At 51.0% G+C, this 24283-nt stretch overlaps 1 protein-coding gene across 1 annotated transcript in view; it reads left to right on the top strand.

Annotated features, from left to right (window-relative positions):
* Window positions 1-24283, top strand: part of CSPG4 (chondroitin sulfate proteoglycan 4) — an 83913-nt gene that overhangs the window by 45840 nt on the left and 13790 nt on the right. Inside the window, exons 2-5 of the mRNA XM_073303467.2 lie at window positions 2546-2709; window positions 5870-9454; window positions 10793-11272; window positions 12981-13154. Coding sequence (XP_073159568.2) covers window positions 2546-2709; window positions 5870-9454; window positions 10793-11272; window positions 12981-13154 — 4403 coding nt within the window. The remainder of the gene's footprint in view (window positions 1-2545; window positions 2710-5869; window positions 9455-10792; window positions 11273-12980; window positions 13155-24283) is intronic.

The raw sequence follows: 24283 nt of genomic DNA, 5'->3' as shown, positions 1-24283 counted from the left end.
ATAGCGATGGAGGATGGGAAAATGTAAGAGGATCTCTGATCTATAAGTTGAAACCGGGCAGTGATACCGAGCAGAGTTAAGGTCATTTCTGGGATATTCAAAGTTTTGTTTTAAACTTTTATATTTATTTAAGAGACGGCACGGATTGGGACTGTGTCTGTATATTTATCTACCATGCATACATATTCTATACATATATGCATATATGTACTATACACATATACATATTATATATGTGTATACATACACACATATCTCTCACAAATAATCTACAAAAGAAGACATCAGTGGTTGGGACATGTGCTGCGAATGGAAAAAGAACACTTACCAATGGAAGTGGAACACTTGAATGGAAGCCAGAAAACGCTAGAAGAAAGAGAGGAAGACCACGAATGACATGGAAACGAACAGTTCTGAACAACATCAAGCACCTCAACACGTAATGGGAAGATTTGGAGAGAAGGGCAGTTGACAGGTGACAATGGCAAATGCGGGTAGCCCAATGTGCAGAAAAGCTAAATAATACACACACACACACACACACACACACACATATATACAAAAACTCCATTAAAATGTTCTAAAACTTTGCAAAGTCAAGCACTCAAAAGTTAAAAAGTTAGGAAATTCCAGAATTTGGGTTGCCTGAGCAACTTTAATTCTGCCCCCTTGGACATACGCATTATGACCGCGTCTTTAACTACAGGAGCACATACGTTTTTTCTAATTGCTCCTAATTCAAGCATTTCCCAACTTTGGAGTGCTTGACTTTGCAATCTTAAATTCTTTGAATGTGTTTTTTTTTTTGGTATGGAAAATAAATAGCTGTATAGAGATACATTGTGCACACACCGACGTATAAAAGAATAAACTTCCCTGTCACCGAAAAGAAGCCACTTTGGGGGTGAAATTCAGCAACTATTGAACAGTGCAAAGCAACAGCATGCAGTCGCATACACCGAGAATAAAGAAGAATACAGTATCCAACTGCAACGGCAGAGGGAATTTTGGTAGGCAGAATATACATACCCTTTGCCTAAAACAAAATGGAGAATAAGGTCAGCAGGTCAGATCCTCAGTTGGTGTACATCAAGGTCATTTTGTCAACTTCAGTGGAGCTACACTGATTTACACCAGTTGAGGTTCCAGCCCAGGGACTGATACAGCCACGACTGAAGTCTTATGTCTGTTCCTTGCAGTGGGGTATTGAATGAGCCTTTCCACCTCTACCAGCCATGTCCAAAACTGGAATTTGGCCAGAACGCTACAGCTCACACACCAGCTCTTGTGAAAAGATGACAGGAAAGAGCTCACTCCAGCCCAATCTCATGCCAGCTGTGCTCTGAGAACCACAGCCTTCCTCGTCTTTACCACCCAGCTCTATGGCGTCCCATGGGAAAGGGACACCCAGAAAAAGGGAAAGGATTTGTTTGAAGCACTTTCCTTCCTTTTTCCTGTGCCGCCGATGTTCAACAACTTGCAACACATTTCTGTGGAGCGAAGCATGCTGCTGTTAGAGCTGGCCAGCTCCTGAAGGTGACACCAACAGAGACCCCTGAGAGGAAGAGAGGGAAGCTGCTTAAATAACACTGCTCTGGGTATATGCACTGCTGAACACCAGAAGAGAGAGAGGTTTTAGGAGGGCAGTGGGTAGCAAAAAGAGACAGTGTTGTGTGTGTCTGCTGACCTGCTTTCCCCCCCTAGTGACAGTGAGGGGTATGTGCAGCTTCCTCCAGTTATATTTGTGTTTGCTTTTCACAGGGTTTTTGAATGTTGCAGGGTGATGAAATAATACAGGGGCTGGAGATGTTAGAGTATTTCAGTTCCTGGCTGATGGAAATCCAACAAGGAGATTAGATCTCCCATTAATTTAGCCCCGTAAGTGGTTCCTTGAAGTTAAAAACAAAAGATTGCTCAGAAAAAAATAAACCTGAATAGCGAAGATACTTGGGTTCCTGCAGACGGCAGCTGCTCTGCACTGCCAGGTGAAAGTGCTGGCTTTAATCCCTAACTCCCCATCTCTCCTCCTGGCCTGGCTGCAGCTGGCGCTATGGGGGCAAGACACTCAGCCCCCAGTTGTAATGCAGCTGTGCCAGAGGCCCCAGATGAGATTAGAGCCACAGTGTGCTAGGCACCGTTGAGACTAGGTACTCTTGGGCCGTCCACACCCCAAAGACCTTACAGTCTAACAGCTAAGACAGACGAAGGGTGGGAGGTGAAGCAAAGAAAGAGGTTAAGTGACTTGCCAACATCACCCAGCAGGGCAGCCGCAAAGCGGGGAATAGAATCCAGGTCTCCCGAGGCCCCATCCAGTAGACCAAACGTTCACCCCTTTGACTGGAGAGTGTGCGGCATGTCGCTCACCAACAGCCTCTGATGGACAGCCTAGGAACATGGCTGATGGTCTACAATGGGAGCCCTGTGGCTAAGTCACAGGGCAGAGGCCCTTCTGCAGGGGAGAGGAGGGGAGTTCTCTTGGCCCCATGCAGTAGTCAAGTCACCTAACAGGAGCTCAGGCCCTGAACCTCTTCTCTTTCCCTCTCAGCCTCTTTCTTTGGAGACGGCTACGTGGAGATGCCCTTGGTGGAGGTGTACAGCACAGTCCAGCTCCACCTGCAGTTTTCAACAAGCCAGCGGAGCGGGCTCCTCTTCCTGGCTGCGGGACAGACTGACTATCTCCTGGTGGAGCTCCGCTCTGGCGTCCTGCAGGTCAGCAACGCTCTCTCCTCCCTGCAGCAGGAATGGCAAGGTTACTGCCACATTTGGCCTCAGGGTAGGCGGGCAGGTCTCCGCTGACATCAGTGGGGCTGTACCTGCTTACTCCGAGATTTGACCCAGTGTGAGAAGCACAGTGGGGAGGCTGGGATCTTGGGGGAATAGGGGGCTGTGAGCCTGGCAGTGTTATCTGGGCACTAACGCCCACACATGCTGCATGTTTCTAAGGACAGCATCTTCTTTTTGGATACTAACCAAGCCCACAAAACACCCTGTGGGGCCAGGGGTCAGGCTCAGCAGGGATCAGGTCCTGGGACCCTGAACGGGGGTGCAGTGCCATGTTGCTACCTCCCCTGGCAGTCAGACCAAGCAGGCGTGTCTAAGGCAAAGAACACCAAGCGGGAGTGACAGGACATCCTGCAGGGGGAAGCCCCGGAAACAGCCACCTCAGGAGGGATCTCCGGCTTTGGCGGGAAATCCCAGGAGGGAGGGTGGGTCTTGGCCTATTGCCCAGTGTGTCAGTTCTGTTGAGAGAATGTTGCTCCATCTGTGCCGAGCCCTACAGTTGTTTCTAAATGGCCCTCTGCCCCTTCCCCTGGCTGCCAATCAGGAGCTCTGCCAAAGCCCAAATCGTGGTGGAGACAGAATCTGTAGCATCCTTCCCCCCAACAACTTCACTGTGGAGCTGACTATTTTACCAAGCTCTGAAAGCCCTTAATCCAAGCCCACTTGCCACCTGCCCAACTAGCAACCGTCAGGACGCCGTGCAAGCACCGCATGAAAGCCTGATGCTCATGCCGCACCTGCTGACCGGCCGGTAGCCGGCTAGGGCAGCTCCAGAAAAGTGACCAAATCCAGGACGCCAGTTGGGAAAAGGCCCAGACTGCCACGGGGGTGAGTGGGGCAGAGGGATGAACCCCACATCTGTGTGGTTGTACCAAGGCCTGTCACAAAGAAAGAATAAGGAGTGTTCCCAACACACATTCCCTTCCCCCACACCTCTCTAGGCCCAAGAGAGCCGCCAGGGCTGCCCCACGGACCACAGAGCCTGGCAGGCTGCAGTGCCTGGGAGATGATGGGTTGAGGTTTCTCTAATGGAGGCCATCTGTCAGGAGAGATCCAGCCCGCCTCTTCCCTCAGGTTCCTTCCTCCAACCCTCTACTTAGCCCGGCTCCGAGGCTGCTCTTTGTGGGGACGGCTGAGGAAACCAAGCCTGCTATTTCCCTGGCAGGCAGGGAGAGCAGCGGTTACGGAGCAGAGCCAAGCCAGCCCCTTGGCAATGAGGACATCAGGAATGAAGAGTCAGCACGGGGCTGGTCTCCTCTGTGTGGGAGGGGGAGGTAGAGCATTGCAGCCAATGAAGATCTCTGGCCCCACTGCTTGCAAAGCGCTGCCCCCATCTGACCGACTCAAGACACGAGCCTGGAATGGAGCTGCTGATCCAGGCTCAGAGACAGGGTGGGAGCCAAGAGGAGGGAGCCTCTAGAGAAAGTATCTGGAACTCAAATTCAATATCCTGTGGAGGGACTGGGGGAGTATCCCAGGATGGATAGAGAGGGAGGGTAGGACAGATAGACAGACAATCGATTGATCCACAACTCCACCGCACTATCATCCCAGCCAGGCGTCCTGGATCAATTTGTATAGGGGGGTGCTGAAGAAGGAAAGCATGTGTTTGGTGTTTGTTACTGCTTCAAGCCAGGGGGGTGCAGTAGCACCCCCAGCACTCCTAATTCCAGCACCTATAAACCCAGCGATAAATTATTACCCCACCCCAGTTCAGCTCTGCAGGCCAGCAAACTGGGGGAGAGGTAGAGCCAAACCTCACCCATTTCCTGCCATGCTCCCCCGCCCCCATTCTAGGGTGGAGAGCCGCAGGTACCTACTCACCCCCGCACACCCAAACGTTTAGTCTAGGCTGCCTGTGCAGAGGCATAAAGGACTTTCTGACTTCTCCTTATGCCTCTGGACAGATGCACAGGCTAAGGGACCCCCAAGCCTTAACTGATGAGCATCAAACACATGCCTAATTACAAGACAGATTGACAGAAGCCCAGTTACAAGCACCAGAGAAATACCTATCGCTGAATTACCTAGACTGTCTATATGTATGTGCACATCCACAGCGACTACCCTCCAAAAGCCAGCACTTGCCAACAGCTATCAACAGCTCCCAGAGGGATTCCCCATTCTAGGTACGGGGGGGAACAGATTAGTTATCAGGTCTGAGTCATATCTGTCAGCAAATGCTGAGCTTTGTACATGGCAATCGATCGCCCTGAGCATTCATGTGCAACAAACCGCATCAATGCAACATTAAGGCAGCATCATTAAGTTGCCCTTTATTTCCTACTCCTGTTTTTCCTTCTGAAATGTGCTGCTTAATATAGCTCTGCCTATGTCAATGTCTCTAGGATGTGCAAAGAAGCCATGTTAATGTTGCTTTTGAAACCTTGGGCCAAACTCTGTGTTAGCACAATGGGTGTAGCTCCTTTGAGTTCAATGCAGCTTTGCACACTTACACTTGAAGAGAATTTGGCCCCGGTTGTTTTTGCATTACATAAGTCCTTTTTAAATTTATTTTAACTATGCAACCTTACAATTGCCTTGGCATCATTTTTGCATTTCATTTCCTTCTTTGTTTTTAACATTAAAGAGATGGAAAGCTCTTTGTGGCAGGGACCTGATTTTTCTAATGTGTGAGTTTTAGTTGTTTGGCTGGAGACCCATAACATTTTCTGCAAGGCTGGGCTCACAGGACAAGAGCACATCAGCCAATCCTGGAACAGCTATATCTTCAGTGAAGATTCTTCATAACAGAAAAAGAAAGAGGTCTAGATCTCCCAGTCCTATGGAGCTGTGCTTGGTGCAAAACCAGAGGGGAAGGCAGAGCAAGGATATCTTTAAGCCATCTTTAAGCTGTCCTTATCCTAAGGCCAGCCTAAAGCTGGGCTGGTCTTCAGCATAAATGGGAGCAGACTTAAGGCTGCTGTGACTGGTATCAGGTGGCTCATTGCCCCAAGGGGCTGTCTTGGCAGCTGGAGATCATTGGGGCACAAGGACACCAGGCCATGCCCTGTGTCCTTGTCCATGCCAGAGAACTTTTGGCTTGTCCCAAGGTTCTAACTCCACTTTTCACCCTCTCTCACTGCAGGTCAGACTAGAGCTGGGCTCAGAAGAAGTGACGATCCAGTCTCCAGCAGTGCCACGCCTCAATAATCTAGTAACCCACGATGCTGAGTTGTCGGTGGGAGATGGTAGGATGACTCTGGCCGTGGATGGCCTCTTTAACACCTCTGTGGAGATCCCAGGTCCCCTACAGCAGCTGGACATTCAGTACGGCCTCTATGTGGGCGGGACAGGGAGTCTGGAGCTGCCATACCTCACTGGGTCTAGCTCTCCGTTCAGAGGCTGCCTCCATATGGCAAAGTTCAATGGCCTCGATGTTCTCTCTCCGTGGGCATCTGACGCTGGCTCTACAATGTTCCACGAGATTCGAGAGGGGTGCAGCGAGGAGTTCTCTGCCGGGCCAGATGACCCCTTCGGCTTCCTGGGCCCACGCTCTTATATCGCTTTCCCGGGGTGGAGCGCAAGGGAAGAAGGGACTATCGAGTTTGTGATTGTGACAAGCATCAAACACGCCCCTCTGATCTACCAGTCGGGGCTGCAGAATGACTTCCTCTACCTGGAGATCTACGACGGGCGCCTGAGGGGGGTGGTGGAGAAAGGCAATGGGGCCGTCATCCTGCACAATAACATCTTCATCAGTGACGAGCAGCAGCACTACGTGAAGCTCCACGTGGACATCTACAAGTTTGAGATCCTTGTCGACTACTATGCCTCGAGGACTTCCAACAGGGGCATCCACAGCTACCTCGATCTCCAGGGCAGCCTCTTCTTCGGCGGCATGAACGAAAACGCCTTCCGCAGGCTAAAGGAACGCCAGCTTGCTTTCACTTCAGGAGGCAGCACTGCCAACAGCTCCTTCATCGGCTGCATGGAGGACCTGAGGGTCAACCTGGAGAAGAAGAGCCTGCAAGACGCTCTGGTCACAAAGGACATAACACCCGGATGCAGGATGCAGGAGCAGTACTCAGATTATGAGGATGCATATGAGCGAGACGAGGCACCCACCACCCCAACACCTGATGTCTGGCAGGGAGCATTAGACCCAGTGGTAGAACCATGCCACCTTGACCCCAACCTCCCTCCCGCCTTTGCTAACTTCACCAGATTGCTGCATGTCAGCCCCCTGGTCGTAGCTGAAGGAAGCACGGCCTTCCTGGAATGGCAACATACCCAACCAACAATAGACCTAAGCAGCACAAACATCAGACAGTCTCAAGTCCTCTTTAGTGTCACAAATGAACCCAGACATGGCCAGCTGGAACTAGACATCCACAGCTCTAGGAGCAGAAGGAAATTCACATTGCTAGACATAGCAAATCGGAAAGTCAAGTATGTTCATGATGGCTCTGAGGGTCCCATGGATCAGCTGATGCTGGAGGTAACCGTCACGACCCGAAGGGGGATTCCTGAGTGTTTATGGCAAGGCCAGACATACCTGCTGCCAATAAAGATCAGCCCCATCAATGATGCCCCGCAGGTGATCTTCCCCCATGGAGATCTCATGGTGATTCTGGAGCACACGCGAAAGCACCTAAGCACAGACATCATCCAGGCCCTTGATGATGACACACCCTGTGACAGTCTGAAATTCCAGCTGCTTGGCGGCAAGAGGATGGAAGAAGGTTACGTGGAATATGACTTTAAGCCTGGGGTGCCCACAGAAGAGTTTTCCTGCAGGGACCTGGAAGCAGGTAACGTGGTCTACGTCCACCAGACTGGCCCAGCATTACAGGTCATCTTCCAAGTTAGTGATGGCTTGGCAAGAAGCCCGGTGGCCACTTTAAGAGTCATCGCTATAGAGCCCGACATCCAAGTGCGCAACAACACTGGCCTGTTTGTCTCACAAGGAAGTGCCATTCCAATTACCACAGCCAACCTCTCTGTGGAGACCAATGCCGTGAAACAAAGAGTGAACATCCTGTATCGCCTCACAGAGCCTCTCTGGTATGGCGAAGTCCAGAAGCAAGGGAGCATGGGAGGGGAGTGGAAGAGAGTCGAGTCCTTCCACCAGCAGGACATTGTGCAAGGGCGCATACAGTACTTCAGCATGGATCCTGAGCACCAGCTGGAAGATGTAATGGAGAAGCTGAGGTTCGAGGTCCAAGTTGGCCAGAAGACCTTACCAAACAACACTTTCCTAATCAGGATCAAGAAGGCCACCATCAAGATGAGGACTCTGGTCCCCCTTCAGATGAAGAACAAGCGGCACCAAAACATCACCACCAGGGAAATGGAAGCAGCACTGGAAGATCCAAGCTCTGACCCAGTTTCCTTCTACTACATGATAATCCAGGCACCCAAAAAGGGAAACCTTGAGCTTCTTGGTACCAGGCTGACAGAGGGCTTTGGATTTACCCAACAGGACTTGCAGAAAAAACACCTAAGCTACAGTGCAACAATCAGGAACTCTAAAGAGACTGAGGACTCTTTCCAGTTCCGTGTCACTGCTGATGCCCAGTATTCCCCCATGTACACCTATATGATAAGCATTGGTGGGGACCCAGATGCACCTGTCCTGACCAATGTCCTTCTATCTGTCCTGGAAGGAGGGCAGGCTGTCATCTCCAAGGACCACCTGTTTGTGAGGAGTTTGAATAACATGGACTACCTGTATGAGGTGATTGAGGGGCCGACGCATGGGAAGCTGGTCTGGAGGACACCATCCAACTGGCCTTCCCATGAGAAGGTCATAACAGAGTTCACCAATGAGGACATTCTCCAGGGCAGGCTTCTGTATCAGCATGACAACTCTGAGACCATAGAGGATGATATCCCATTTGTGGCCATCAAGCAGGGCGAGGGCAGTGCTGACTCTGATGCAGAGGAAGTGAGAGGTGTCTTCAGAGTCTCCATCCAGCCTGTCAATGACCACCCACCAGTTCAGGTAGTGAGCAAGGTCTTCAGTGTAGTACGGAATGGGCAGCGCCTGTTGACCACCAATGACATCGCCTTCACAGATCAGGACTCCGGATTCTCTGACACACAGCTGGTGCTGGTGAGGAAGGACATTCTCTTTGGTAGCATCATTTCCATTGACGACAGGAGCCGCCAGGTGTATCGCTTCACACAGGATGACTTGAGGAAGAAGAAGATTCTCTTTGTCCATTCTGGAGCGGACCGGGGCTGGATACAGCTTCAGGTCTCTGACGGCCTGCACCAAACTGCAGCCCTCCTGGAAGTACAGGCCTCGGACCCCTACATCCAAATTGTCAACAACACTGGCTTAGTCATCCACCAAGGGAGCCAGGGGACCATTGACTCCTCCATTCTCAGCCTGGAGACCAACATGGACGTAAGGAATGACGAGGAAATCTGGTTCCAGATAACTACCCCACCAAGGTGGGGGGTGGTGCTGAAAGGGGCCCAGCCAGTGACTTCCTTCTCCCAGAAGGACCTGCTGGCAGGAGAAGTGATCTATCAGCACAACAGCAGCAGGAATGCCAAGGACAAATTCCAGTTCTCTGTAGAAGCTAACCAGGTGGCTGTGGAAGACACGCTGGAGATCACCGTGTTCCTGGACACCCATCCTAGTCCCCTGACCATCATCCACCATGAGAAGATACACGTCTTCCAAGGAGAACCGGTTGAGATTAAGAAAGACTACTTACTAGTAAGTAACACCTTCTGTAGGCATCTGCCCATGCTTTTATTCACCCTCCCCCCATGTGTCTTCCTGGCTACAGGACATGGGATAGCAAAATTCTGCTAGTAAATCCTATAGGATCTTCTTGGAATTGAATAGGGGAAAGAGCTTAAAATGGGCATGAATTTTCCCAGGGCATCCTTTCTACTGACAGGCTAATAATCTGTGAATGCAGGTGGCTCCCACAGGGAGGATGATGCATGGTGATAATTGCCTTGCACAAGACACACCACCCCTGAAAACAACCGAGGGCTGGAGTTACTGTGCTCTGCGGAGCTCCCAAAGAGAGGTGCATGGAACACTTATCCCTTAAAGTGTGGTATTACCACAAAGGATAACCCAGTACTTTTGCCTTGTGGGATTCCCGGGTTATCCTCGCTCACCGATTTCCAGATCAAAGTTTCTCATTCTGCATGTAAAAAGATGGGGTGGTGGAGGTTGGGTGTGGATACAGTTCTAACTGCCCAGCCCTGCAAACACCCCCTGGGACCTGGGAGTCAGACTGAGTCCGTGCCATCTTGTGCATCAGCACTGCTAATGAAGATCCTACCGTCCAAATTCTTCTACACCTGTGCAATCCTATTGTCTGAGGTTATGTCCTCAACAGGTCTTGGTGGGTTGGCACAGGTGTCTCTGAGATAATGGTGTTGCACACGTGGACCTGCGGGTACAATTGGCCCTGGAGAGCCTCGATTACTGCTGATGTGTGAGGAGGGGAGAGGCCCACTTGACTCTCAGATCTCAGGGGAGTTTGCAAGGCTGGCTACTAACAAATCCCATCTTTGTAGCTGCAATCTGCATAAATCTGATCTGGGGGTCAGGAGACACAGTGAGCATGGAACCCCACCATGCCATTGTTACAGAGCTACTTCTCAGGTTAGAGCCATGCTGCAAACAAGGAGCCTGAAGAACCAGCCCCACTGAATACAAGATTTCTCCATTGCCCTGCTCCTTGCACAGCCATTTCCCACTGGTGCTCAGTGGGTGTGCAATGATACTTACTCAGAGTGGTAGCGCTTGACACCCCTTGTCACTGGTGGCAATGGACCAGGCACCAGGCAACAGAGTCCAGGCCCATGGTGTTCAGTAGAATGGACTAGGCCTCATTCTCATCTGCTCTGTAAATCATGCCCACTTTAACCCCTCTGGGCACTGCCAGGGGCTTTTGTCCAACTGAGAGTCGGGCTCCCTGTGTCAATGGGGGAGGAGTCACACCTTGCTCCCACCAGAAGGAATGAAGTGCCTCTCCCATCAAAGGGTGGAATCAACCAGGCCTTGCCAACTCTCTCTCTCTCACGGACACAGGTAGTCCACGAGGACATCCCTCCTCAGGAGATTATCTACTCAGTGACCAGTCCCCCGCTCTCAGGATCCCTGATGATGGTTTACCACAGCGGCACCTCCAACGAGCCTCCCATCTTGAACCCCATCCAGTCCTTTACCCAGGAGGACATCAACGAAAGCCAAGTGCTCTACCTGCATTCCAGGCCCAAGGGGCAGAGCGACCAGTTCACCGTGGACATCACGGCCAGTGGGGCAGAGGCCCTGGAGGGGATTGTGGTGGACCTGGAGGTCCTTCCCTTTTCAGTCCCCCTGGACATCCACAACTTCACAGTGACTGAAGGGAGCTCCATAACCCTCTCCACAGACATCCTGACCATCCCCAACGCCTATTTCACAGCCCTGAATGTGGAGTTCATGGTTTCCGAGCCCCCGAGACATGGCGTCATCCAGAACATGGTCAGACCTGAAGAGGGCAACCTGCACTTCTTCACCTGGAATGAGGTATGGAGCCGACCTCTCCAGAGGCTGATTGATATGTCTAGAAAGGCTTTGTGCCACGTTAAAACCCAGGGTCTTGATCTTGATCCCCCAGTGGTGGAACTCCACAGATCCAGTGGAGTTACTCCTCATTTACACCTGTGCAAAGCGAGATCAGAATCAGGCCCCAGGGATCAGGGCCAGATTAACTTTTTGTGGGCCCAGCACTAAACATATTTGTGGGCTCCCATAGAGGCAATGGAGCATGGTGCGGGGAGGTCAGTCCCTGGAGCAAGGGGCCAGCCAGAGGCAATGGGATGGCATGGCAGGGGCAGCCCTGCTCCACCCAATGCGAGGGCACTATTTACAAACTGGCAGTTGCCAGACGCACAGTGGCCTGCCCGGCCCCATGTTGCCAGCATGCCCCGTCCCCTCGGGGGCAGGCCCATGCCACATCATACAGCCCTCCCCCCCCCAGCCCAACAACTCCCGACTCCCTAGAGGCCCCCGAGACCCACTATTCCAAGTGCCCTGCCCAGACCCACCCACAAATGCACAGTGCCCTGCACAACACCATCCTTGCCCACAGCCCCACCACAACTGCCCAGCACCCCCCACCGAACCCCCACTCTCTAGTGCCTCAACACACACAGATCCTCCCTGCCCCTTCACAGCCCAGCACCCCCCCCCATACGCCCCATAGACCCACTCCCCCAAGCCCTGCCTCCCGGCTGCACTCACTGGCCTTGCTGGGAGGCGACTGTGTCTGATGTGCTGAGCCGGCAGCGCAGCCAGAGCTGGTCCCAGGGCCGGGAATTGCTCCAGCCCCTCGGGAGTGATGCAATCAGCCAGGCCAGGACCTGCCCCGGCCGGGCTCACTCAAGACGCACTTGCCTGGACAGGCACAGCCAAGCCCTCTGCACTGTCTCCCCCACACACACACACACCTGGCTGAGACTGGCCAAGCTTCTGCACCAGTCCCAGGTGGCTCAGCTCCGGGAGACAGGTGGGGCCCCACAGGTGGTAGGAAGCAGAGACTGCCCAGAGCCGGAGGTGCACTGGGGTCTGGCCAGGGGCCTGAGGAGCAAGGGGTGAAGCCAGGGGGCGGAGAGGAGCCCTCAGTCAGCTGGCGGGCAGGCCAAGATGAGCAAGTGGTGGGTGGGGGGAGCCAGTGGGGTCTCAGGGCGCAGTGCAAGTGGAGCAGGCCAGGGGCCCTTCTGAGCATGGGCCCGGCTCCATGGAGCCACTGTAAACCTGGCACTGCCAGGGATACCGGAGGTTAGGAAGCTGAACAGACACAACAGCTGAAGGGATCCACGTTTGTTTCATGTTCAGAGGTCAAGGTGCACAGAGGTTCACCTCCTGCCTTTGGTCCCTGCACAGATCTTCCCCCGGTATCAGGAAAGTGGGGACGGGGTTGTGTGCACACAGCCAGGTCTGTGGGATGGGATGAACCCGGGTGCACAACTCAGAACAGGAGGCCTATGTGAGGCCTATCACCGTAGTCCTCCTCCCACGGCTCCCCATGGCAGCTCAGATGACCTGCTCCATGTAGAGCTCCACTGGAGCCTGTTCTGGGGAGCACAGGCCTTGTGCTACCCCTGCTGTAGTTCCATTAGCCTCGGCATCCCTGCACGAGGGAGTGGACAGGCCCACCCATACAGTGGCTTCTCAGAAGAGCCTGCTAGAGGGTGAGCCCCTCCCAGACTCCTCAGATCTCCATTGCCCACAGGTGGAGCAGCAGCTCATCCAGTACGTGCACGATGGCAGCAAGTCCCTGGCCGATAGCTTCACCATCGTGGCCAACGCCTCCAAGGTCAACCGGCAGAGCCAGCCCAAAGCCATCTCCATCACTGTCGTGCCACGCAACAAGGAGCCCTCAATCATCATCAACGCCGGGCTGCAGGTAATCCTCCCCTGCCAGGACACATAGCACCGTGACCTCTGCTCCTGTGACCCAAGCTGCCAGCCATACAACCTCCAGGGCAGCATCTCCTGCCCCCTCAGAGCAGCATCTCATCCCTCCCCTCTGCAGCCGATTGGACCCCAAGGGGGAATCAGACCCAGAAAGAATCTACCCCATCTCCTCACCCTCCACTACTGTGTCTGCCCTTTCCTTGCCCTTTCCTCCTGACCAGTGGGATTGTCTCCCCCTGCCCTACTCTGTCCCAGCACTGCTGCTGCCCCACCACCAGAATACAGAGCCCCCCATTCCCGCTAAAGAGAATCCCCTCCCAACTGCTGCAGCCCCGTGCAGCCTAGGTCTGTGTCGCTTTGTCCTGTGTCCCAATGTCTGCCAAGGTGCCAATGCAGGAAGGGGGAACGTCCAGTCTGGAGATGCATCCCGGCCGATCCATGCAATACCCTGTCACACACACACCCCTCACCAGACCTGTGCAAGCCCCCATCCAGTTTGCCCAGCTCTGAGTCCAATCCCCAGCCATCCCCCAGCTCAGCCCAGGGAAGAGAGTCACTTCCGGGTAACCTGACTCTGCACTGGGGTTGTAGGAGCCAGGTCTCACCCTGCTCTTCTGCTCCTCTGCAAACGACATCTCGGCCGTTCTCCCTACTGCACAGGGCGGGGGACAGCATTGCAGCAGCAGGGCAGGAACACCAGGCAGCACAGCGCACAGCTGATTGCTGCCTACGTGTGACTCAGGGAGCGGGCAATGCACCCTGCATTCATGCTGGCTCCCTAAGCCCCTCGGGGCATGTCAGCCTAACTCCGGGGGAAAGGGGCAAGCCACTGCTGAAGACCCTGTGATTCCACCAGAGCCTGCATGCTGAGTGCACACTGCTGGCTGACCAGGGGGTGGGGATGGGGACCAGGCCAGGACAGCGTTAGGAGTGCGACATGCTCTGCACCGGAGGGTTTGAGCAGAGACGGGAAAAGGCAGCATGGTGCTGCAGGATTCCCTCCTGCACGCCTAAGATAGGTGTGCATCTGGTGCTTCCCTTTGTACAGACTAGAGGTGACCAGCAATCATGCCCTAGGCCTGGGTTTGCTGATGCTGGTACATGTCACTGATCCACTGGCCGACCGCCTCAGAGGTTTGCTAAGACATGTGGAGCAGCAGGTGTTAGCATATAAGACCCTGCTCCCAAGGACCTGGGTGAAAACAAAATCAGCTGGTATGATCATGTGTAATAATGATACATTTTAGTCCCTACGGGACATTGGATCAGGGAAGGTTGCAGGTCCGGACTGAGGGGTACCGGCAGAGCTGGGTGGGGTACAGGGCTGGAATTGCTGGGGCGCTGCAGGTCAGGATTGAGGTGCATAGGTAGAGCTGTGTGTGGGGATCCCAGGGCTGGAATCACAGGGGCCTGCAGATCCGGATCCAGATGATCCGCAGAACTGGGCTGCAGGAAGCTTGCCCAGCACCTGTTCTTGTGGCTATCTGCCACTCACTTTCACAAGTCAGATGCCAGCCCACATGTCAGGAGAGAAGGAAAACTATAAAACAAAAAGACTCCCTGGTAGTTAAGGAATGTTGTGGGTCTCGGCTCCAGCTGCTAAGGAGAGGGCTGCCAGCAGTGCCAGAGCAAAGCAAAGGGTGGGGAAGCAAAAAGCAGTTGAACTGAGGCAGTTCTGCTACTTGTGCAGTTTTTCCACTGGTCCTTGACATGGATGCTTTTATGAGAGAAAAAAACCTGCTCCTTGGATGGTAAATGAACTCAGTCAAATCTTACATCTGGTTTTCCATCTTCTACCTTGCAATGCCACTGGTGAACACAAGATGGGAGCATTGCCCACTCTGCAGCCTCTGATTCTGTAAAGGGGTTAGCCTGTGTGACTCATTTACATGATGATTTTACATAGACTCCTTAAGGTCAGACGGGTCCATCATGATCATCTAATGGAGGCCTGCCCCAGTTTTACTCCTGTGCTGGTACGGCACTGGCCTGGCACCCAGGCCAGGGCTCAGCACCACTGCAGCCTTTGTGCCTGGAATGCCCCAGCCCCCAACCTGGGGTATTTCCCGCTCCTGACTGCTGGCATCTGCCCTATTGACACATACCTTCCTGAACCAGCCCCCAGTAAACTCTGCCCTCAGCAAGTCAACTCACTAAGGGCAAACAAGAGACTCTGCAGCAAGGGAATTCCCTCCCTTGGAGAAAAATGGGGCATGATGTCATTTGGGAAGCAGGGTTTCCAGCAATTAGAGTGGGGGGGGGCGGGGTTCGGGGTTTCTGGGGTCTGTTCTCCACTCTGCCATTAACTCGCTCTTTGCCCTTCGGCTAGTCTGTGCCTCTGTCTCTAACCAGGGTTACAACGCTGGCCTACCCTGTTAAGCACTCTCATACCCAGTATTATGAGCACAAAGTACTGCAATAAGAGCCCAGCACGGTCACAGGAACATTATCCTGCTGGCAGTGTCCCTGGATACAGTGGGGTGAGTTCAGTGATATCAAGTCCCCAGGGAAGCATCTGCGTTAACTGTCAAGCCAAGTCAGGCTTCTGCGGGCTCCCTGCGAATGGTAGCTGAGCTTGGAGGGCTCCCAACCAGCATCACTCTCATGAAACCTGGCCCAACAAAGGAGAGAAAGAGCCAGTCCCTGGCCCTAATGCAAGGAAGCGACCCTCACACTATTCATCAGCAGCGCAAAGGTTAAGTTAACAACATTTGTCTCTGTTCCTATAACCTAGGGCTGGATTCGCAGAGGTGCTGAGCACCTCCGACTCCAGCTGAAGTCACGGGAGCTGCAGTAAAAAGCAAAACTCAGGGAGAAGCACATGTGCATGCATGGCCAGAGAAGGGGGTGGGAGCCAGGACTCATGGGCTCCAGGACCAACTTTGCCACTGACTTGCTGTGTGACTTGGGGCAAATTGCTTCACCTCTCTGTCTGCCTTGGTATTTTGTGTACAATAATAATAATAATAACTACCTAGCTGTTGTCTAGCACATTTCATCAGCAGATCTCAGGGCATTTCACAAAGGAGGGCAGTAGCATCAGCTCCATTGTACAGATGGGGAAACGGAGGCACAGAGCAGGGCTGTGATTTGCTCGAGGTCACCCAGCAGGCCAGCAGCTGAGCAGGGACTAGGAGCCAGGTCTCCCGAGTCCCCATCCAGCCCTCTGCACACTAGGCCACACAAAGGATCACGGAGCTCAGTTAGGGTCTGGTGAACTGAATGGCTGGTGGGAGCAGGGAAGCGTTCTGAACCGCAAAGAGGGGTTTGAACCACCTCTGTGGCAAGCTTTATGGTGAAAAATGGTGAATGTAAAGACAGCCCTGGGTCTTTTAAGGCCAAACTCAAACCTCACAGCCAGAGTCTGAGGTAAAGAGACACATCCGGGAAGGTTGAAGCCAAGCACCATGCTCAGCTCCAGCCTTTGCCCCAGCTAGTCCCAGACTCAGCACCCAGCTCCCCACAGACATCCCTCTAATAGTGTCTTGGGGAGAACGTCACTTATTCCCCAGAGTTGGCCTGGGCCTGCTACTCAGCAAGCCCCTGCGCTCCAGACACAGGCACCTGGGGGTGCTTCCTCAAGTCACAGAGCGTTTTAATCCCTTTTCTGCCAAGCTCACAGCAGCGCCTTCCCTCCCTGGTCAGGTGCTACAGTCCAGGAGTATTATCATTGCCATGGCCTGGGTCATGCTCCGGATCCCATTCAACCCGCCCCTTTGACATGGCACGGAAGCCGCGCTCTCTAACGGGAACGCAGGGAGAGCCCTGCACTCCAGTCAAGAGAAAGGACCAGCCACCACACCTGCCTGTTCTCGCTCCGCTGAGACGCTGCTGCCTTGCCAACTCTCCAAGGATGCGCTCAGAGCAGGGGAGGGCAAACACCCATTTACAAGTGCCCCTGCATCTGCTGCATTGGGAGAAACCCGAGCAGAGAGCTAGCAGGGCATCGTTGGCGGGACAGCAGGGTCATTGTGTATGCTGCTTTGCAAGAGTGGGATGCAGGGGTGCGGGGGAGCCTCAGCTGTTGGCTTATTATTATTACCCAGTCCATTACAGTGCATTACCGCAGTACCAAGCTGCTTTCACATGTACATATGCATCCCTCCAGGGCATGCTGCTAAAACCATAGCCCAGAAATAAACCCAGCTTTGTTACAGAAGCAAGGGCCCTTCAGCACTTCCATTAGGCTAACTGCCCTTCCCCTAAGGACACTGGGTTCATGCCCACGCACTGACTAGCCCCGCTTGTGTCAGCTCAAGGAGGGATTGTTTCCTGAGGGGCTTCAACAAATAAATCTCCCCTGGTGTCTTAAAGCTGTAGACATTATTTAAAACAATCAAACATCAGAAAGGATGGCTGCATGCCTATTTCCGTGCTGTTAAAATGAATGACTTCACTATTTAAAGGGACCCTAGCCAGGTCAATTTAGGTCCAGGATTTAGGTTGTGCAAAACTTAACATTAATAGGAAGGACTGCAAGATTTTTATGTGTTTAAATTCCAGGGAGAACAGCCTGATTTAAACCCTGCTGAGTTTGTAACAGGGGGCCATGTTCTGGGTGCGTTAAGGCATAACGGGGCTGCAGATCTACCTCAGTGAGCCCTCCAGGGAATTCTCCAGCATAAGGGGCAAAACGTTGGCATAGTCAACTCTAAGCCCAGTAGGAGCTCCAGCATAGAAGGTGTGCGAGGAGGTGGCCTGGTATTCTCAGAACAGCCCATGGAGTCATTGCATTTAGGCACCAGACCAATTAGACAGGCAGAACTGTGAGGTCTCAATGCGTGGATGAGACAATGGTGTTGGGATTTAGGTTTATTAGGAACTGGGGAATCTTTTGGGAAAGGAGGACCCTATACCGGAAGGGTGGGCTCCACCTAAACCAAAACGGAACAAGATTGCTGGCCTGTAAAAATTTTTAATCAAGGGCTGAGGGAAAGCCAACAAGTGTGGAGAAGCACACAGACATCCCTTGGGGAGGACTTATTAAAGGAAAAGGAGTACTTGTGGCACCTTAGAGACTAACCAATTTATTTGAGCATGAGCTTTCGTGAGCTACAGCTCACTTCATCGGATGCATACTGTGGAAACTGCAGCAGACTTTATATATACACAGAGAATATGAAACAATATCTCCTCCCACCCCACTGTCCTGCTGGTAATAGCTTATCTAAAGTGATCATCAGGTTGGGCCATTTCCAGCACAAATCCAGGTTTTCTCACCCTCCACCCCGCCACACACAAATTCACTCTCCTGCTGGTGATAGCCCATCCAAAGTGACAACTCTTTACACAATGTGCATGATAATCAAGTTGGGCCATTTCCTGCACAAATCCAGGTTCTCTCACCCCCTCACCCCCCTCCCAAAAACCACACACACAAACTCACTCTCCTGCTGGTAATAGCTCATCCAAAGTGACCATTCTCCCTACAATGTGCATGATAATTAAGGTGGGCCATTTCCAGCACAAATCCAGGTTTTCTCACATCCCCCCCACCCCCATACACACACAAACTCACTCTCCTGCTGGTAATAGCTCATCTTACCAGCAGGAGAGTGAGTTTGTGTGTGTATGGGGGTGGGGGAGATGTGAGAAAACCTGGATTTGTGCTGGAAATGGCCCAACCTGATGATCACTTTAGATAAGCTATTACCAGCAGGACAGTGGGGTGGGAGGAGATATTGTTTCATATTCTCTGTGTATATATAAAGTCTGCTGCAGTTTTCACAGTATGCATCCGATGAAGTGAGCTGTAGCTCACGAAAGCTCATGCTCAAATAAATTTGTTAGTCTCTAAGGTGCCACAAGTACTCCTTTTCTTTTTGCGAATACAGACTAACACGGCTGTTACTCTGAAACCTGTCATTATTAAAGGAGATACTCTATATTCTAGTAAAGTGAGAGGGTCAAAGTTGATGAAGTGAAGGTAGGAACTGAAGAGAAACAATCGAACAATCACAGTCCCATTCAGTTACATCCCATGAAGGCAGATACCTAAATACGGACAAATTTTATAAGTGTTTGTGTACAAATGCTAGAAGTCTAAATAAGAAGATAGTTAAACTTCAGTGTCTGGTATTAAATGAGGATATTGATATAATAGGCATCACAGAATGGGGAGTGCCACTGTATGTGAAAGAAAGCCTAGAGTCAAAGATAGTAAAAATTTTAAAGGAATCAAACAGTACCATAGAATTTCAATGCCTAGAAATTCCATGCATGAATAATAAGAGTAGGAATATATGACCAATCATCTGACCAGGATGGTGACCATTACTGTGAAATGCTGTGGGAGATTAGAGAGGCTACAAAAACAGAAAACCAAATTATAATGGGGGATTTAAACTGGGTACATGTCACCTCTGGATGGGATGCAGAGATAAAATGTCTAGATACCATTAATGACTGCTTCTTGGAGTTGCCAGTCCTGGAATCCACCAGGGGAGAGGCAATTCTTGATTTAGTCCTAAGTGGTGCACAGGATCTGGTCCAAGAAGTGAATATAGCCGAACGGTTCAGTAATAGCAACAATAATGTAATCAAATTTAACATCCTTGAAGGGGGAAAAATACAAAAGAAACCCACCCCAGTAGCATTTAATTTCCAAAAGGGGAAATAAACAAAGAAGAGAAGGCTAGTTAAATAGAAATTAAAAGTAACAGTCACAAGAGTGAAATGCCTGCAGGCAGTCATAGAACAAGTTCTTAGGATAAGAGGTCTTCTCATGGATGAGTTTCAGAATAGCAGCCGTGTTAGTCTGTATCTGCAAAAAGAAAAGGAGGACTTGTGGCACCTTAGAGACTAACCAATTTATTTGGGCATAAGCTTTCGTGAGCTACAGCTCACTTCATCTGATGCATACAGTGGAAAATACAGTGGGGAGATTTTATATACACAGAGAACATGAAACAATGGGTGTTACCATACAGACTATAACAAGAGTGATCAGGAAAGGTGAGCTATTAGCAGCAGGAGAGTGGGGGAGGAGGGGTTACTCTTCTGGCTCTGTCAATCTGTTTCTTCACTTCAGCAGGTGGGTATTGTAGTTGTAAGAACCTGCTGAAGTGAAGAAACAGATTGACAGAGCCAGAAGAGTACCCAGAAGTTACCTACTACAGGACAGACCCAACAAAGAAAATAACAGAATGCCACTAACCGTCACCTTCAGCCCCCAACTAAAACCTCTCCAATGCATCATCAAGAATCTACAGCCTATCCTGAAGGATGACCCATCACTCTCACAGATCTTGGGAGACAGGCCAGTCCTTGCTTACAGACAGCCCCCCAACCTGAAGCAAATACTCACCAGCAACCAAACACCACACAACAAAAACACTAACCCAGGAACCTATCCTTGCAACAAAGCCCGTTGCTAACTGTGTCCACATATCTGTTCAGGGGACACCATCATAGGGCCTAATCACATCCGCCACACTATTGGAGGCTCGTTCACCTGCGCATCTACCAATGTGATATATGCCATCATGTGCCAGCAATGCCCCTCTGCCATGTACATTGGTCAAACTGGACAGTCTCTATGTAAAAGAATAAATGGACATAAATCAAATGTCAAGAATTATAACATTCAAAAACCATTTGGAGAACACTTCAGTCTCTCTGGTCACTCGATTACAGACCTAAAAGTGGCAATTCTTCAACAAAAAAACTTCAAAAACAGACTCCAATGAGAGACTGCTGAATTGAAATTAATTTGCAAACTGGATACAATTAACTTAGGCTTGACTAAAGGAGTGGATGTGCCATTACACAAAGTAAAACTATTTCCCCTTGTTTATTTCCCCCCCCCACCCCACTGTTCCTCACACATTCTTGTCAACTGCTGGAAATGGGCCACCTTGATTATCACTACAAAAGGTCCCCCCCCACACCCCGTAACAAACCCCGAAGAGTAAAGGCCCAAGGCAGCAGGTTTAAAACAAACAAAAGGAAGTATTTCTTCACACAACGCCTAGTCAACCTGTGGAACTCATCGCCAGGGGATGTTGCGAAGGGTGCAGCCAAACGTATAACTGAGTTCAAAAAAGAATTCCTGGAGTATCGGTCCATCAATGGCTATTAGTCAGGATGGTCAGGGATGCAACCCCATGCTCTGACTAAACCTCTGACTGCCAGAAGCTGGGACTGGACAACAGGGGATGGACTCTTGATAAATAGCCTGTTCTGTTCATTCTCTCTGAAGCACTTGGCACTGGCCACTGTCAGAAGACAGGGTACTGGGCTAGATAGACCATTGGTCTGACCCAGTGTGGCCATTCTGTTGTTCTTATGAAAGTCAAGGCAGCCCTCAGACTGCTCTAACCTCCTCCAGAGGCCAAAGCAGCCCCCGGCACAGGGGATACACAAAGCCATTCCGCTTCATTGTCTGCTCTGAACTCAGCTCATCCGCAGGCACTGTTTGGCTCCCTGGTGTTTAAGCCACCTTGTGGTTGCAACCTTGCAGACCTTGTGGCCTGAAAGCGAAACTAACTAGAAACACAAGTGAAACTGACCAGCCACAAGGCAAACACAAAAAGATCATTTGGAGTTTATTCAGATGCTCAGCCCCTTTAAAAGAAGCATTTTCATGGATAAATCACAGAAAGGAATCAGTACATGGGCTGACCCTTCATAACAGCAACACCTTCCCATTAGTGAGTCCAAGTCCGGCTAAAGCATTCCTGGAGCTAGTCTCTAAACTACACCGGGTGTTCACAGAGAACACAGGCGACACAAAGTCTGACCGGATATAGTAAGACGAGTAAGTAAGAACAGAAACCAAGTGCAAAGCTTTAATAATTCAGAGGGGATGTGGAATATAATTAAGCACTTCAGTGACTGCAGAGCAGGCTTTCTGTAACAAACCCCGAAGAGTAAAGGCCCAAGACATTCCATTAGTCGTTCCTGCTGTTCAGGAAGCATTGTCTAACCGAGCTGCAGTTCTTTCCATTAGTCTGCAATGGGGAATAATGATGCTTTTCAATGGGGCAGAAATAAATTACAACGAGTTATTGGTTTAGGAAATGTGCCACTGCTGCACATGCTCAGAACCGCACATTTTAGCCCCAGCCGGTGAGAATTCAGGATGGTGCTGAATCCACTATAAAGTTTACCTGCCACTAAAAATCCTCCAAAAGACCTTATTTCCTCATTAGGCCACAGGTACCTGGCAGACGGAATGCAAAAGTTCTTGAATGCAACACAGATGTGTGCAGAGCCCTCAGCTATTTATTGCCACCCTCAGGGGCTGTTAGATCCCAGACACAAATTAAACAGCAGCTTCCACTGGGATGGCTTTGACTCTAAAGGGGACGCTCTAAAACAGGCATGTTTCCCCTCAATCCTGGCTTGTATTTAGAGAGCATCTTCCACCCCAGACTCCAGAACTATGGGAGTGGCCATGGGAGTCCTCACAGAACTGCCATTGTTTCAGTGTAGCAGCCGTGTCAGTCTGTATTTGCAAAAAGAAAAGGAGTATTTGTGGCACCTTAGAGACTATCAAATTTATTTGAGCATAAGCTTTCATGAAGTGAGCTGTAGCTCACGAAAGCTTATGCTCAAATAAATTTGTTAGAACTGCCATTGACTTCACTGGTTGCTTCATGGTGGAGGGCTTGTAGGACCGAGCCATTCATGTCATATAGTGTACCTGTGCTTAGGAGATGCCCTCAAATAATATCCATCCAGGGGAGCTGGATTAAGCCCTTTGTGACCACAATTTTACAGTACAGTTATTAGTAACTGCCGTCATTTCGGGCCTAATCCAGAACTCCTTTGGAGAGTTTTCAGGATTGGGCCCTCAGGCTCAGATTCTCAAAGTGTTGCCATGCCTAGGGGACTTAGGCATCAAAATACCGTTGAAGATCTGGGCCTTATCTCCACCATGCAAGTTGCAGGGAGATATAGCACATTTAATAGATGCTGCAGCTTTTCAACAGATATATGCCATCACAGGCATCCCTTCATCCATAAAATGTAGCCACCTCTGGGGTGTCATGCATCCTACAGTCCCCACTGCATCAGATTTTAGGGCAGGGAGTGGAGAATCAAGTAAGTCAGTAGAACACAAGGGGTACTTGCTCCCTTGCCAAACGACCACAGGTACTCAGGAGCTTGCTTTTATCCTCCTGGACTAGCTTGTCCACCTGTCCCGTGGAAGAAGGGAAGTTGTGTGCCTAAGACACCAGTGCAGAATTGGAGGGTTCCAAGAATGTTCTTTATTTAAAACTTTCTCCACAGCAACATCCTGTCACTGCAATAGGAATCATAGAATATCAGGGTTGGAAGGGACCTCAGGAGATCATCTAGTCCAACCCTCTGCTCAGAGCAGGACCAATCCCCAATATTTGCCCCAGATCCCTAAATGGCCCCCTCAAGGATTGAATGCACAACCCTGCGTTTAGCCGGCCAGAGCTCAAACCACTGAGCTATCCCTCCCCAGGAAGAGAACCAGCTACACCCAATCAGACAATGGAAAGCTTTCAATTGAAGGGTTTGGTGAGCGCATGAACTGCCTGAGTCGAGATCGAGTGCCTGGAACCCAGAGCTGAAAGGGTGATTTTATTGTAGTGTCTCCTAGGAGCAAACATTCCAGCTGAGGCTGCAGTGTGTACAGATTGGGTGTGCCTTGTTCTAACACACAGAGCTGCTCAAAGGCCAAAGAGGGTCTGGGCCTGACTTCCTGCTGTGAGGAGCCCTGCCCAGCCCAGTATGACAGAGCCCGCACATCATCAGGCTGAAAACAATTCCACGCTTTCTGCCTGGCCTCATTTTCCAACTGTTTTGTAGAGACGGGGGCTGAGCAACAATACCCAAAATCAGAACCTCCAGCTTGGTCTCTGGGGTTTGGTTCTGGATCGTTTCTAAAGTAGCATTGGCCCAAATCCCACAGTCCTCCAGGGAGCCAAGCTCCCATTGATTTTTATGGGAATTTGGCCCCATTAAAGACCAAAAGAATTTGGCTCATCGCAGACAATAAATATCTGGCTCTAAAATCTAATGTACCAGTTATTTAAGGCAATAGAAAGTCTCCCAGCCAAATCCATCCCCCGGTGTAACTTTGCCCCAGCAGGATCTCCTCCCCATGGGAGTCCAGGGATCAGTGGCCACACCTAGCAGTTA

The sequence above is a fragment of the Lepidochelys kempii genome, chromosome 10 (assembly GCF_965140285.1).
Source record: "Lepidochelys kempii isolate rLepKem1 chromosome 10, rLepKem1.hap1, whole genome shotgun sequence".
Lineage (NCBI taxonomy): Eukaryota > Metazoa > Chordata > Testudines > Cheloniidae > Lepidochelys > Lepidochelys kempii.
Note: the sequence above shows the minus strand (reverse complement) of the source record. Positions and strands in the feature narration are given on the sequence as shown.